The 13,963-nt window shown below is 35.6% G+C and overlaps 1 protein-coding gene across 1 annotated transcript; it reads right to left on the reverse strand.

Moving 5' to 3' along the window:
• Positions 1–1,747: 1,747 nt before the first annotated feature.
• LOC127682143 (chitinase-like protein 3) lies at positions 1,748–12,722 on the reverse strand. Its single transcript, XM_052178540.1, has 11 exons — positions 12,698–12,722; positions 11,418–11,447; positions 10,690–10,891; positions 7,627–7,683; positions 6,833–6,998; positions 4,454–4,578; positions 4,161–4,278; positions 3,731–3,916; positions 2,831–2,950; positions 2,606–2,747; positions 1,748–1,866 (listed from the first exon to the last, which is right to left on the reverse strand). The coding sequence occupies exons 1-11, from the start codon at positions 12,720–12,722 to the stop codon at positions 1,748–1,750; spliced, it is 1,290 nt and encodes a 429-aa protein (XP_052034500.1).
• Positions 12,723–13,963: the final 1,241 nt, after the last annotated feature.

Genomic DNA, 13,963 nt, shown 5'->3' on the forward strand with positions numbered 1-13,963 from the left:
GTGATGGGTACTACACTATAGACCTTTTCTGTAAATGTCCTTATACTGACCCAAATAGTCAAGGATATTCTTTCCAGGGTCTCATCCATAATTGATATTCACTAAGGCAATAGAAGTTTTTAGAACATTGGATTATATTATTCTTCATTCACTGCCTTTCAGATCTCTAGTCAATGCACAAATAACATTTGCACATCTATGACAGAATATACCAAATATCAAAGAAATACAGTTTTTGCAGCTTATAATGTTCTACAATATTTTACTAAGTCCTTGGAGGTAAATACTAGAGAATCACAAAAGGCCTGGGAAAAAAGAGTGGTTCTCGTTCAAGCCCAGCTGTACAACCACAACTTGTATCACATACAATTTCTTTACCAAAGTTCTTCTAGAATATGATTCCTGTTAGGTTATACCAGAAGACACTGTTCTCACTCCTCACAGGAGTGACAAAAATCAACTCTTCTCGACTGACAGTTCCTATTAATGAAAGTCTGCTCTTAGACCGGGAGATACTAAGCAAACACCAGTAGCCCTGAAATCTGAAATACATACCACCAAGAGCACAGAAGTGAATTTGTCACAGTAACTTCTATGCAGGTAAATCAAGTGTGGTTGGGTTGCACAAAAGAAAGATATTAGCTATGCCTAGAAGAGCCCCTCATATGAATGACTGAAGCTCCAAAGTTAACCCTCTATTTTAGGTAGGCAGATAGAAATCAGAACAACATTCCAGTTCAGTAGATTGTACACTTAGAGCTAGTATATACTTCTTGACATGAAATTCACCAAGCTGTGTACAGCTAACACATTGACATCAAATTGGGCCACGAGCCAACACTTCAAAGTGTAGGAGTTTCTATATTTATATAAACCCATAGAGTACAAATGCAACACACGGAATGTGAAAATTATTTTAAACTCAAAAATCTGACAAACTAGTTATACATAAAATGTGTGATGAATCCACAAAAATAAGGAAAAGACAGGAGAAAGGGAAAATGAGAGAGGAATGGGACAGAGTTTGGTAAAGTGGCACTAACATTATCAAAATTGTAGTAGGTACTGAGAAGTCTCTAAGACTATAAAACAAGGTGAAATAATGACATGGATTTCACTTCTCAGCAATACATGCAGCAATACATGCAGATGTATTTTGTCTTGTGGTCACTGTAACTATGTTGGGAGTATGGTATCAAACTGATAAATATAAACTCTTGAAGTTTTTGTCCAGCTCTGCACCAACGTCAAATGTTTTTTTTTTATTTTTGTTCCCAGAGTTACAATCATCATGAACATGAATGCTGACAGGCAAAAAAGAATGTGAGGTTTTTTGCTATACTTCTTAACACATTGTCTTCTAATACCCAGTCAGATACATAGAAAGATTTCACCCAACACAGAAACACACACACACACACACACACACACACACACACACACACACATACACACACACTCACACCCAAACACACACACACACACACACACACACACACACAAACACTCACACAAAGAAAAAAGAAACAGGAAGAGACTCATATTTTGAATGCTGATTTTATTTTAGCATTATAAGGATGAACAAGGTAGCTTTGCAAGGAACAAAGGCGACTGCTCTATTGAGAAGTATGAGAACAGCTGAAAGGAAAATATCAGGCCGAGCCTCCTCATCACTGGTACTGAGGATAAGATCCACTTGGGATTTTTGCATGCATTAGATTGATTCAGGCAATACAGGGAGGCATTTTTATTCTCTTGTCACAGGAGACAGATATTCCACAGATCCAGATATGTTCTTCCAACCAGTACTCTCACTGTCTAGGGAAGGATTTACTTGATGAGACTCTGAAACAGAGTGGATGCAACCTGAAAGTCAGAGCACATCATTATTAAAGGGATCATCATGAGAAAAGAGGCCTTTCCTAGAAGTGAAATGTGGACATAGTACCATGCATTAGAGAGGAGAGAGACAATTATCTTCAAATTTCCTCAGGTTATCTCAAAAGAAATCTCAATACTCAGATATTAAAAGGGGGCGTTAAATCAACCCATGGTCCCATAAAATTGTCTTCCCTTTATCCGTTGTTAATGACATGTTTTCAGTTTAATATGTCTTGTAATAAAATTCTTTTATAATACAAACTAGTGATGTAAGCCAAATGTGTAAAAGATTCTTATCCAATAGATTTTGTTATGAACACAAATTAGAAGGTCATTTTCATACAAGAACTAAGTGTACTCTTACTTAATTCCTGTTATGTTTTCCCAGGGAGACAGTGATAGTGTGAGGATAGCTGTCACAAGGAAGCAGATACCTATAATGAAAGTCAGTACAGTTTCTGAATACTCTCTTACATCTTGAAAATTAGTAAGCTGCATGATTCCACTGTTCACTAAGGTAATCCTTTTCTCCTTTAGGATGCCAAAAGTCTAATAATGAAGGTCTGGTACTGGAGAGAGTCAGGATCTTTCTCCCACTTGGGGAAGAGCGATGGGATGAATTGGGGAGATTCTACCTGTTCCATGGTGCTGTCCATGTTTAGGGTGTATTTGAGTCGGCAAAGAGACATTTATGTACTATTAGCATAATCCTGCTGTCACTTACTTTCACTGTACACCCGGAGGGTCTTCTGCAGTGTAGACGTCAGAGGGAATTTGCTTTTATTACAGAAAGAGCCAGAGAAGTCATCCATACCAAGGGTCCAGATCATGGCACCTCCCAAACTGTTCTGCTGAAGCCAGTTGGCCTAGTTAGGAATAGAAGACAAGATCATTTTTATCCTTGACACTGAGGTGTGGGCCTTCACTATATCCTAAAGACTGTACTTACCTTGATAACAAAACTGTGAGCATCATCATACCCAACCCATACATTTCCATGATATGCATAGGGAACATTCTGAGAACCATCCCAGGCTTCAGTGGCTCCCTCTGCCAGGAAATCACAAACCTATAAAATGACAAAAGCTCAAAATATTAAAATATTATGATATGAAAGAAAAGTACCTAATTTTAAATGAGTGCTATTTATCATTAAAGACATTAAGTTGTAATTTTAGAAGGATTTAGCAAGAGTCTTCTGTTAGAAACAAACATGCAAATTAATTATATTAAAGGTAAACTTTCTCTTTTTTCCTTTGTTTGCATTTGGTTTTTGTTCCATTGTTTTGTGTTTTAAGTGTGGCCTAGGTGTATAACAAAGACTTAGTTTATACAAGTGTTTTTCCTCCATAAATAGCCTGAATATTGTCTACAATTTTGAGGAACCACAGTTGCTAAACCTATTGAACCACAATTTTTCCCACACCATACTAGGTATTGTACTTATAGTCATTTTCATAAAATAAAAAAGAGCTGTAGCACAGAAGAAAACCCATTTCACATTAATTTCAGATGTTCATCTAAGGTCAAAATCTCAGCAATCTAGTAACAGAATTCCCAGTAGTATGATACTTTTTCTTTAATTTACCTTTCCTCTCTGTTAACGAAACACATTATGATGTGTTTGATTATGTGAATAAACATTGTTTAAGCATTCTACAGGTATATTAGTGCAGTAGTATTAATAAAACATTTTATAAATTTGGAAGGACACTAAGTAGAGCTGGCAGGAACTGATCAAAATGAATATTCAGATTGAGTTAATTGCAACATCCTTATACCTGATCCCAAGTGACAACACAGTTCTGAACCTGAAACTGAAACAGCACTAGACAGCCAACCTACTGACCTCATAATAGGCCAGGATCCCATTTTCTTGTGTATAGGGGCCTTTAGGGCCAGGGCTTGAGGCCGGGGCACCAATTCCATTGATAGAGGAGTCAGTCAAGGAGAAGGTCTGTGCATGTGTTGGGAATCCAACAATAAGCTTCTCAGCCGCAGCCCCATTTGTCTTCCAGTAGTTCATGATGGAATCCTGAAACACAGCTGGGAATCAATAGATCCAGCCAGATGCTGACTTGCTATTATATATGTTTACTCTATGTTCTAATAGTATTATTCTGTGATTAAAGACAGATTGATTCAAAGTTTTCCAAAATATATCACTGTATTTATTGTGAACATTTTATGGCCAGTAGTTTGAGAAGACTGCATATGCTGGTTTTCTATTTATTTTATGCCTAAGTATCTCATTAGAATACATATTTTTAGGGTCTTACCACATTGCAGAAGGTGCTAGTGTCAGTTGGGTATTTGTAGAGGGGACTATTTTCTCCAGTGAATCCCTCTCTATAGTCATGAAGATTATAAGTCATGACAAGGAAATAGTCCAAGAACCTTGAAAGGAAGAAATTTTTAAATCATTTCTGATGGACATTTCTCACATTTATTCAGGAAAATGATATAATTTTCAAGACCTGTACACAAAGCACTAAAGCAACAGCTCCCACTAAGGATTAGTGCCCTCTACCTGAATTCCAAGAGGCAATAAAGAATATGAGGGACCACTTACTGAGACAGCTGGGGGATCTCATAGGCAGAATCAATGATGGAAATTATACCAGCTACTGTAGCAGTGATCATCAGTCTTGGTTTGCTGCTTTGCATGGATTCCTGTTGAAAAGCTTCATACATTTCCTACAAAATATTTAGGTATACTACACATTCATCTTTTCTATTCAAACTAATATGCAATGTATATTCATATATATGTACACATCACATATACATATATATGGGGGTATATTATATATTTGTATATATCTGTATAATAATTGTTACAATGTTTTTAGATTTTGTTTCACCTAATTATGATGCATTTATCAATCAACTCATTAAACATTTTGACAGATAACTAATGGATATTATAGAATTTCATGATCTCCTACCTCAATATTTATCTAGTCATTCAAAATCTAGCTTCCAGTTTCATGATCAGAGCTTTCCCAACCCTCACAACACTGAGAAGTGTGGTTATCAGGGTTTCCATAAGGCCAGTTTTTCATTATGGCGAAATCTTCTACTTTTTCAATACCTGAAGTATGTCATGAGACCAAGACTTGACAAAATGAGATGTAGAGTTAGAGTAATCCAACAAGTAAGTTAGTAATGACTTTGGAACAAATACAATTCCAATCCAGAGGAAATTCTCATGTAGTAAGGTCAGTTCTAATGAAAAATTAATTTTGTATGAGGCAAATCCATTTCTAAGAGAATTTCCACAGATATTATCATATAGATCAGTGATCATTTGACTAAAATCATTTACTGGAAAAATAGATGAAAGAAAAAGCGCTCAGCACCTGTCTTCAAATACTAAACCCATACTTGTAGTTATATGTGCATTCATTTTATGTTCTTCCAATGACAGATCTAGTTCCGAGACCCAGGAATCATAACTGTACCTGGAGGTTGCTTCCCTTGAAAGTAAGATGAACTGTGTCTGATGGTTAGAACTATTAAACAAAATAAAACTAGTCTCAGGTCAAAACTACTCTGAATAGGTGACAATCTGGTGAGGGTGGTGTGTCACTGGAAACATCTATCAGTGGTACAACAAACTGAAGAGAAAGAGAAAGAATAAGAAAATAAACCAAGAAAGTAAAGTTCTGGATTGCTAATTGATAGATGTACAGAACCTGTGTAGTCTTTGACTTTATATTATTTACTCATTTTGCTTCTTGATTGCCTAATGTTGATGATAAAATCAGTAAAGTAGATTATATCAGGTTCTGATTCATGAACTCTTGGTTAGCATCCATCTCAGTCACTTTAGTTTTCCAACTTTATCACACTTAGCAGGTTTGTGCATATTCATCAGTACTTATTCAAAATCAGGGTTTATCATCTTACCTAATATAGTAAGGCTCAGATTATCCCATCAGAAAAATAATGTTCTCTAATTCTCCACAGAATTCTTCCCAGATTCTATTGACACTGTGTCTGTTATATTTTTGTACACCTGGCATATCACTTTTTCTAACTCTTGTTTATAACCCTTGTTTGGTGTAGATTTAACTTTTACATTGTTAACTTTTATGGCTTTCTGCCCTAAGGTGCCTCCTCACTTTTTTCTGCCCTTCAGGGTTAATGTCTGAATAATCACCCAAACATACATATGTTGTCACACTTCTTCACTTTCTTTAATTCTTCAAACAGATACACATTAAGGAAAACAATCCCAAATATATGAATATGTACATGGATCCCTAGATTGCTTTCCTAGCATGCACATTCTGATCTTAATGGATAATGCTTGACCTTGTTGAATCTGAGATCAAGCACCAATATTTCAAGTTCTTTCCATTTCTGATATAGCACAGACTTAGCTAGAAACGAGCTGCTGGAAATTTTTCAATCTAGGAACCTTTATCATTTTAGTTATCTAAATAAGCTGTGATTATGTCTGTGCATCAGGAGTCCAACTCATATATGAATGTTTCAAACCTAATGATAGTCAGTCTTCTCAGTTTTGGCCTAGTCCCAATATTTTTCATAAACCATGCCTGATTTATTAATAACAAATATTCTTATATAATTGTCCCAGGCATTGAACTCTGTAGTCAGATTGTCCTGGTAGGTACAACATTCGGGGTCTTTTTGCTCTTGGATGAGCTACTTATACATTGTCTGTACTCCACTTACTCATTTGTGAAATAAAGACACATGCTTAGGACATCTTTAATTAGGAGATGTGAAAATTAGTTGCTTCATTTTTTAAAAGCACATGGAGTAATATATACATATAACTGGTTGTAGTAATGTATGGTAATACCTAAGGATTTTGGTGATCCTCAAACTCCAAACTCTTGTTAGATTTCACTTGTTAATACTACTCAGAAATAATATACTTGTGTCTTCTAAAGCTCAAAACATTTTCTCATTTTCTCACCTGCACCAAGACAGTGAAGAGATGCTTGTCCTCAGGAGAGCCCCCTTGTGATCCAGGGTATTGCCAATCCAGGTTCAGCCCATCAAATCTATACTTGCGTAGAAAGTCAATAACTGAACTGATGAAGGTCTTACGGAATTCAGTAGTGGACACCATGTATGAGAATCTGAAGAAGACCAAAAAAGTTAGTGTAAGGCCTTGAAATAGACAGTTTAAAAATAATGTGAATAACTCGATTTTTTTCCTTGGAGCTCTTTCCCTGTCTTCCCTGGTTTTCACCCTTACTCCTTCTATAATCAGACCTCTTCCTATTCTACATGGGCATGATTTTTCTCATCTCTGTGATTCCAAATTGCCTGTGTCATTGTCAATATTCAAACACCTGTGCTAACCATGTTTATTTTCCTTCAAAATGCCTTTCAAATACTCAAAGAATCTTATCCATAAGCTGCCCTATTATTTCTCTTCTCCAGAAGACAGAAAAGGAGAAGGATTTTTGTTGTACTCTCTGTTCACAAAATTTTTAAGAAAGGGCTCATTGGAAGGCACAAACATGCAGGTCAAAGATTGTTCATTAGTATCATTCCAAACTTAAATATTTGAAAGCCAGAGTAGTCTTTCCAATACATTCAAATTATTATTAAATATCTATGGGAAATTTTTTTTTGAATTACATCCTTCATAAATGGACATCCTAATATGCTTGTTAATGTTGTAAAGTAACTATGTATATATAGACCTGGGCTAGGTTGCTTTAGAGTAAATAGAACAGAAACTCTGAAAAGAGCACTTACGGTGCAGATCCCATATGACTGCCTCCAATGGCCAGAAGAGTTTTTAGCTCAATGTTCCTTTAAATGAAAAGATAAAGATAAGGAATTTCACAATCTGTGGATCCATATTTTTAAAGTAGCATTGTTGTTTGTAATGTGGCTCATGTAATTCAGTGTTATCTAACATAATCCAACACACTATACCTTAATTGTTTTATATGCCTGAACTTTTTCTATGTTTTGTCATAAATATGATCCAAGGCCCTTAGGATATATTCCAATTTTCAATCTTAGTTTTTGGAGATAATAACTAATTAGTATTTATATTTCTATAATAAAAAATAAATCTTAGCTTGTATTCTTTAGCACAACTAATTTTGTTTAATTTTCAAATATGTACAAAATAATAATATGAAATGTTATCTAATTCCTTGTTATCTGACACTAGGCTCTTGGAATACAAAGGTAAGCATCATATGCTGTTATCTTGCCAAAACAAGGTCTTATCTACTCACATAATAAGGAAGTTGACCTCCTGTGTTACACTACATGCAAAAGTCATTTGTAATTGAAATAAAGGTGGTAAGATGTGTATTTATGGAATGATTAGAATAAAGTATATGGAAATCCCTGTAAAGTGCTGGTGCAGTGTTTTTCTTAATATGAAAGCAAATTAAAGCCAATAAGTTCCCAAATGAAAAGTGAGGTTAAATCCTTAAGGCAAAGAAAAATTGACAAACCAAAATAATAAAAGATGATGTTTGGAATGGCAGAAAACATTTGTCACCCATACATATAACAGATTAAAATGAAATGATGTGAACATTCAAAATCCACTTAGAAAAAAAAGCAGTACTTCTTTATCCATAATCTGCAACCTTTTAACCCTTTGAGCCTTCTGAGACCACAGCAACCGTTCAAAGATTATGGCAGACACTGTCTGACGACATTTCAAAGTGCAATACCTATAAACTTCCCTGTCTCCTATAGCCCACTCACTGTAAACTGACATTTCTGAGCCAGGCAACACTAAGTTAATCACTCAAGACTCCATGTTGTACATCCTTCTTTAACTCTGGAGAATGCTGGAGATTCCCACACACTAGTGCTCCAGGTCATCCCAGATCAGAAATACACTCCATCCTCACCAGAGTGTCCTGTTTCACAAAATTTAGTATGGGCATCATTAAATAATCAAAAGACCATAAATAATAGTTTATGTGGAAATTAATTCTGTTGCTGTACATGGAAATTGGTATAGCCAGTGTGAAAATTGGACTAATAAGCCATAACAGTTCTACGAATACATCCTACATAATGTAGATCTCAATACTTGCACATCCCCATTCCTCGCAATTCTATACAATAGCTACATAAAAGAATCATTTCACATTCCCACAAAGTAACAAACTTATAATGAAAATATGTCCTCACTTCCAGTACGGCCCCAGTTGAGGGATGGGGCCATGCACCCATCTCAAAGTTGTTCACCCAGAAATACTCCTGTTCAATGGAAGAACAAGGACAAAAATGGAACAGAAACTGAACAAAGGGCCAACTGGGGACTGTTCCACCTGGGGATCCATCGTCTCTGCAGACACCAAACCCAACACTGTTGCTGAAATCAAGAGATACTTGTTGACAGGAACCTAGTTTGGCTGTTCCTTTGGAGATCTGGCAAGAAACTGACCAATGCAGATGTGGATGCTTGGGGCCAATTATCAGATGGAGCTAAGGGAACCTGCTGAGGACTGAAGGAGTAGAGGGGTAATTGCAACCCCATTGGACGGACAACATAGGCTGGCCTGACCACCCAATTCTCCCAGTGATTAGACCATCAATCAAAGAGTGTATTTGGAGGGATCCATCACTTGAGACACATATGTAGGAGAGGAATGCCTGACAACAATGGAAGGGGAGGCCATTGATCCCAGGAATGTTTGATACCCCATCACAGGGGGATGCTGGAGCAGTAGGGCAGTTAAGTATAGGTGGATGGGGGAGCTCTCTCATGAAGGCAAAGTGGATGAAGACAGTTGTTGTGGGATGGGTGGTTGGTGGAGGGTTAACCAGGCAATGGGATATCATTTGAGATGGAAATTAATAGAATGATTAATAAAAAAAATTGAAAAATTGAAAATATGGTACATTTTAGGTAGTTGTACAATAAAAGATAAATGCAAAATTTTCAGAAAAACAGTAAAATTGGAAAACTTTATAGATATACTGAGAGAAGTAACTCAGGTAAAGAAAGATGAATGTAATATATTATCTTTCATTTATTGAAATAAATCTAGTTTTTTGGTGTTTGCTTTTAATAACTTAGAGATTCATCAGAAAAGGAAGAAAAGGGTTTGGATAGGTAAGTCAAATCAAGAGAGACAATTCCACAAAGATTAAATTGGTATAAAGAGGAATATACTGATGGTGTAAATTTTTCAGCAGGGAGATGTATACAGGTGGAGGAAATAAGGGGAAACAAAGGAAAGAGCATAATGGAAAGTTAATTGCATATGAGAAATCAACTGCATAACCTACTGTTCGGGAACACACTTAAACTGGAGGAGTTTGTAAACAGGATACCTACAAGATGAAACAGTGCAAGGGTACAAGAAAGAAGTCATTAAATAAAAACTCATTCCAAGTTAAGGACCTGTCTACTAGAGCCATGGATTATAGAGGCCACTGAGGCTGCAAAATAGTACAAGATCTTGTCAATATTCTTCATTTTACTTATGAAACTAAATGATGAGACCATAGGCCAATAAGAAAATGAAAGATTAGAAATTTGATCAGAAAACAAAATAAAAATGAGATAAGCAAAGATTTAGAATATCATATTAAGAAATTCATTGATAAAAAGCATGCCAATCATGACATAAAACTTTCTAAAATATAGAGATGATCCAAAGATTTGTTATGTATGGTAAATATCCATTGCATCAGTCAATTAAAATATAAAGATGAAGCCATTGGCTGGATACAGACAACAAAAAAATTCAGAGCCACCTTTAAAGAAGAATTGATGAGTGGCAACTATTACCATTATAGACACCAAATCAGACATTTCTGCCCTCCTCTGACCTGTTTTTCAGGTTATTTAAAGTTTGATAGTCAGTCACGTCATCAGCATTTTGGGGGATGATCCTGTTGTTCTGCATCCCAGCAAAGGCATAAATGAGGTGAGTACATAGGCAGGGGTCAATATCTTCAGGACTGAATCTCCCCTTTTCTGTCCTGGCCTTGGCCACATTATTGTAGTAGCACATCAACTGGTATGAAGAACCTGTGGAAGCTGAAAAGTAAAACCAGCGGTCTGACGTCAGATGACAGTGAAAATTGCTGACATTTTCGCTTTCCTTCGTTCCCTTCCTGTGACTCAGATACTTTTCTTCCCAGAGAACTTGATTGTATGAACACTCATGAACATGAGTCCATAAATTTCATCTTAAGTGCAAGACCCTGACTTGACATTCTATTTAGAGTTGGTGGAGGTGCATTTTCAGAGACTGCATGATTATATCAGCTCACCTTTCCTGTGAAACTCTACACTTGTCAATTTCTTAATTCTCAGACAGGCATACTAATGAAGACTGCACATAGGGCTAAACTAAGAGTCATTCCATGATAACCTGTCTTTTTTCCTTTTTGGTTTATGTCTTCATATTGAATGTATGACTGTACTAATAGATGTTATAATTTTAAAAGTACACATAACAAACAGACATCTGCAGTAAAAATAAATTTGGTTACTTAAAGTTTATGGTAGACAAAGGCTTTTTCAGTAAAATAGTGTGACATTACTAACTTACCCAGCAGCACATTCAGAAGAAATACCAAACCTAGAGAAAGAACAAACATTTACTCTGAGGCAGCTATTGGAATCCGTAGGGATTCTGAGAAATCTGAGCACTCCTACTAGAAGTAGGCTGCTACAATAGAGAAGAAAATTCACATCTCTACCCAGGGTGGCCTTTTCTATGAACACTTACATATACCATTTGTCCTAGTCTTTATACATTCACAAAATGTGCAAAGAAGCTCCTGCTCCTTTTTCCTATGTCATAATTGAGAATAATATTTTGTTAGAAATAAACTGGGTACACTTGCCCAATGCTCTGAAATTTATACAAATTGGTTTTCTCTGTGATGCAACATCCAGAAGTGCCTAGCCTGTCAAAGCAAAGGTGATCCCAGATGTTCAATACCAGAGGCATACTCAAGCACCAAAAAACCAGCAAATATAGATGAGGGTTTTGGAATTATCTTTGAAGACATTACAATGTGAGAATCCACACACCTATTCTGGGCTTCCAAATGGATATTTTTAAATGAATTTTATCATTCATTTTGTTTTGGTTGTGAACAAGCATCTTTACTAAATAACCCAGACTGGCCTTCAACTGAGACCCTCCTAAGTCTGCTTTCCAACATATGAAATGATAGGAATCCGTTATTAACATGGTATCCAATCTCATAATTGCTTACACTAAAACATTAAATTTAGGGCCATTTGAATATATTCTACATCTTAGCAAATTTGGTAAAAATAAATTGAGAACAGCTAGCAGATTTATAATGACTTAAAGAAGGACTGAAACAATCTCTCTGAATGACTGAATCCACAAGACCGGCTTTATTTGACCCGTGCCAAATAGTTGAAGACAAATGAGGGACTATCTGTCAAGGAGCAGAGAATACTTGGATAGCTCTATCTCCTCCCACTCATTGTCATCTTTGCAAAACTCTGCTTCAAGACACTAAAAGACACATAAACACAGGCAACGTCAGGCAGTAGGTTAAGAAAAGAGAAGTGGATAAAATTAAATGCTACCAAGAACCAAAAATGAATACAAGCATTAGACATAGTAAGACTTTCTTCTAGGATAATGACATTAATATAAAAGTAACAGAAGTGTCACAGCAGCTCATAGTGGAAAAGCATGACAAATCTTGATTAAGCAAAATGAGAAAAGTTAATTAGTAAAGAGAGAGTGGAGCTATACTGTGAAGTCTGCTCCATGATTTTTCAGACCATGAGATAAGAGAAAACCAGGCAAGATTGAGGGAATATGTTTGATTAGCAACTCACCTGTGACAAGAATGAGGCTAGCCATGATGTATTCAGACTGCCCCAGCAGAGGCTCCGTGGGCTTTTTATACACCAGTGATCATGATAAGCACAAGGGTTTTCAGATGGAAAGTAAACACTTATATCTGTGTGTGACTAATCATTAATTCTACAGATGTACATATGATATGACTCAGATCCTTCAGTATCTTAACACAATCACCATTGTTTCTACCATTTATGGAAAAATAATGCCACGTCTCTTAGCATTAAGGTGAACAAAATAGCCTTAGATAACATTCATTCAATCAATATCTTTGGGGCAGCAATCTGCCACATAATACCTGTTTAAGATTTGTTGTGCAGATTTATATGTAGAATTGGATAGCATTCTTATTGAAAGGCAGAGAAAACAATTCTATGGAAGTTATTAGCTATTTTAAAGAAATTTTCTTCCTGGAACTATTACCATAGAAGTGTTAAGTGTATACTTGATATAACAACAAACACTGAAGGAAGTCCTGAGAATTATAAGGACATACTTTAAAAAGAGGCACTTCACCAGATAAGAAAATCTAAAAGAATTGGATAATTTTCTTGACAGGTACCATTTACCAAAGTTCAATCAAAACTAGATATACAATTTGAACAAACCTTTAACCCTTAGGAAAATAGAAGCTGTCATTAAAATTTTCCCAACAAAAAATTACCCAGGGGCCAGATGGTTTTGGTGCAGAATTCTATTGTACATTAAAAGACAAGTTAATGCCACTACTCTTCAAATTATTTCATGAAATAGAATGAACATTGACAATTTCATCCTGCAAGGTCAGGGTTACCCTGATACTCAAACCAAATAAAGTCCTAACATAAAAAAGAATTACAGGTAAATTTCTTTTATGAATATAAATGCAAAAGTACTCAATAAAATATTTGCAAACTGAATAAAAGAACACATCAAAAAGATTATACATCATGAAAAGTAGGCTTCATCTTAGAGATTTAGTGATGATTCAATAAACATAATTCAAAATATAAACAAACTAAAAGACAAAACTACATTGATATCTTATTAGATACATAAAAGGCATTTTATGCAACCCATCACTTTTAAAAGATAAAAGATTTGGAGGTAAAGAGGGAAAAGCTAAAAATAATAAAAGAAATTTGCAGTAAGCCCTTAGCTAATATCAATTTAAATGGAGAAAAACTCAAAGCAAATCAACTAAAATCTGGAATGAGGGAAGGCTGTCTAGGCTCTCAATACCTAATCAATATAATTCTTGA

The sequence above is a fragment of the Apodemus sylvaticus genome, chromosome 4 (assembly GCF_947179515.1).
Source record: "Apodemus sylvaticus chromosome 4, mApoSyl1.1, whole genome shotgun sequence".
Classification (NCBI taxonomy): domain Eukaryota; kingdom Metazoa; phylum Chordata; class Mammalia; order Rodentia; family Muridae; genus Apodemus; species Apodemus sylvaticus.

What these genes read in the sequence shown, in the direction of transcription:
- LOC127682143 (XM_052178540.1), bottom strand. Translation starts at nt 12,722, where the DNA reads ATGGCTAGCCTCATTCTTGTCACAG. An exon ending in TAGCCTCATTCTTGTCACAG is followed by an intron (nt 11,448 to 12,697) that starts GTGAGTTGCTAA and finishes TTCTTTCTCTAG; the next exon opens with GTTTGGTATTTCTTCTGAAT. An exon ending in CTAGCACCTTCTGCAATGTG is followed by an intron (nt 3,917 to 4,160) that starts GTAAGACCCTAA and finishes GCTGTGTTTCAG; the next exon opens with GATTCCATCATGAACTACTG.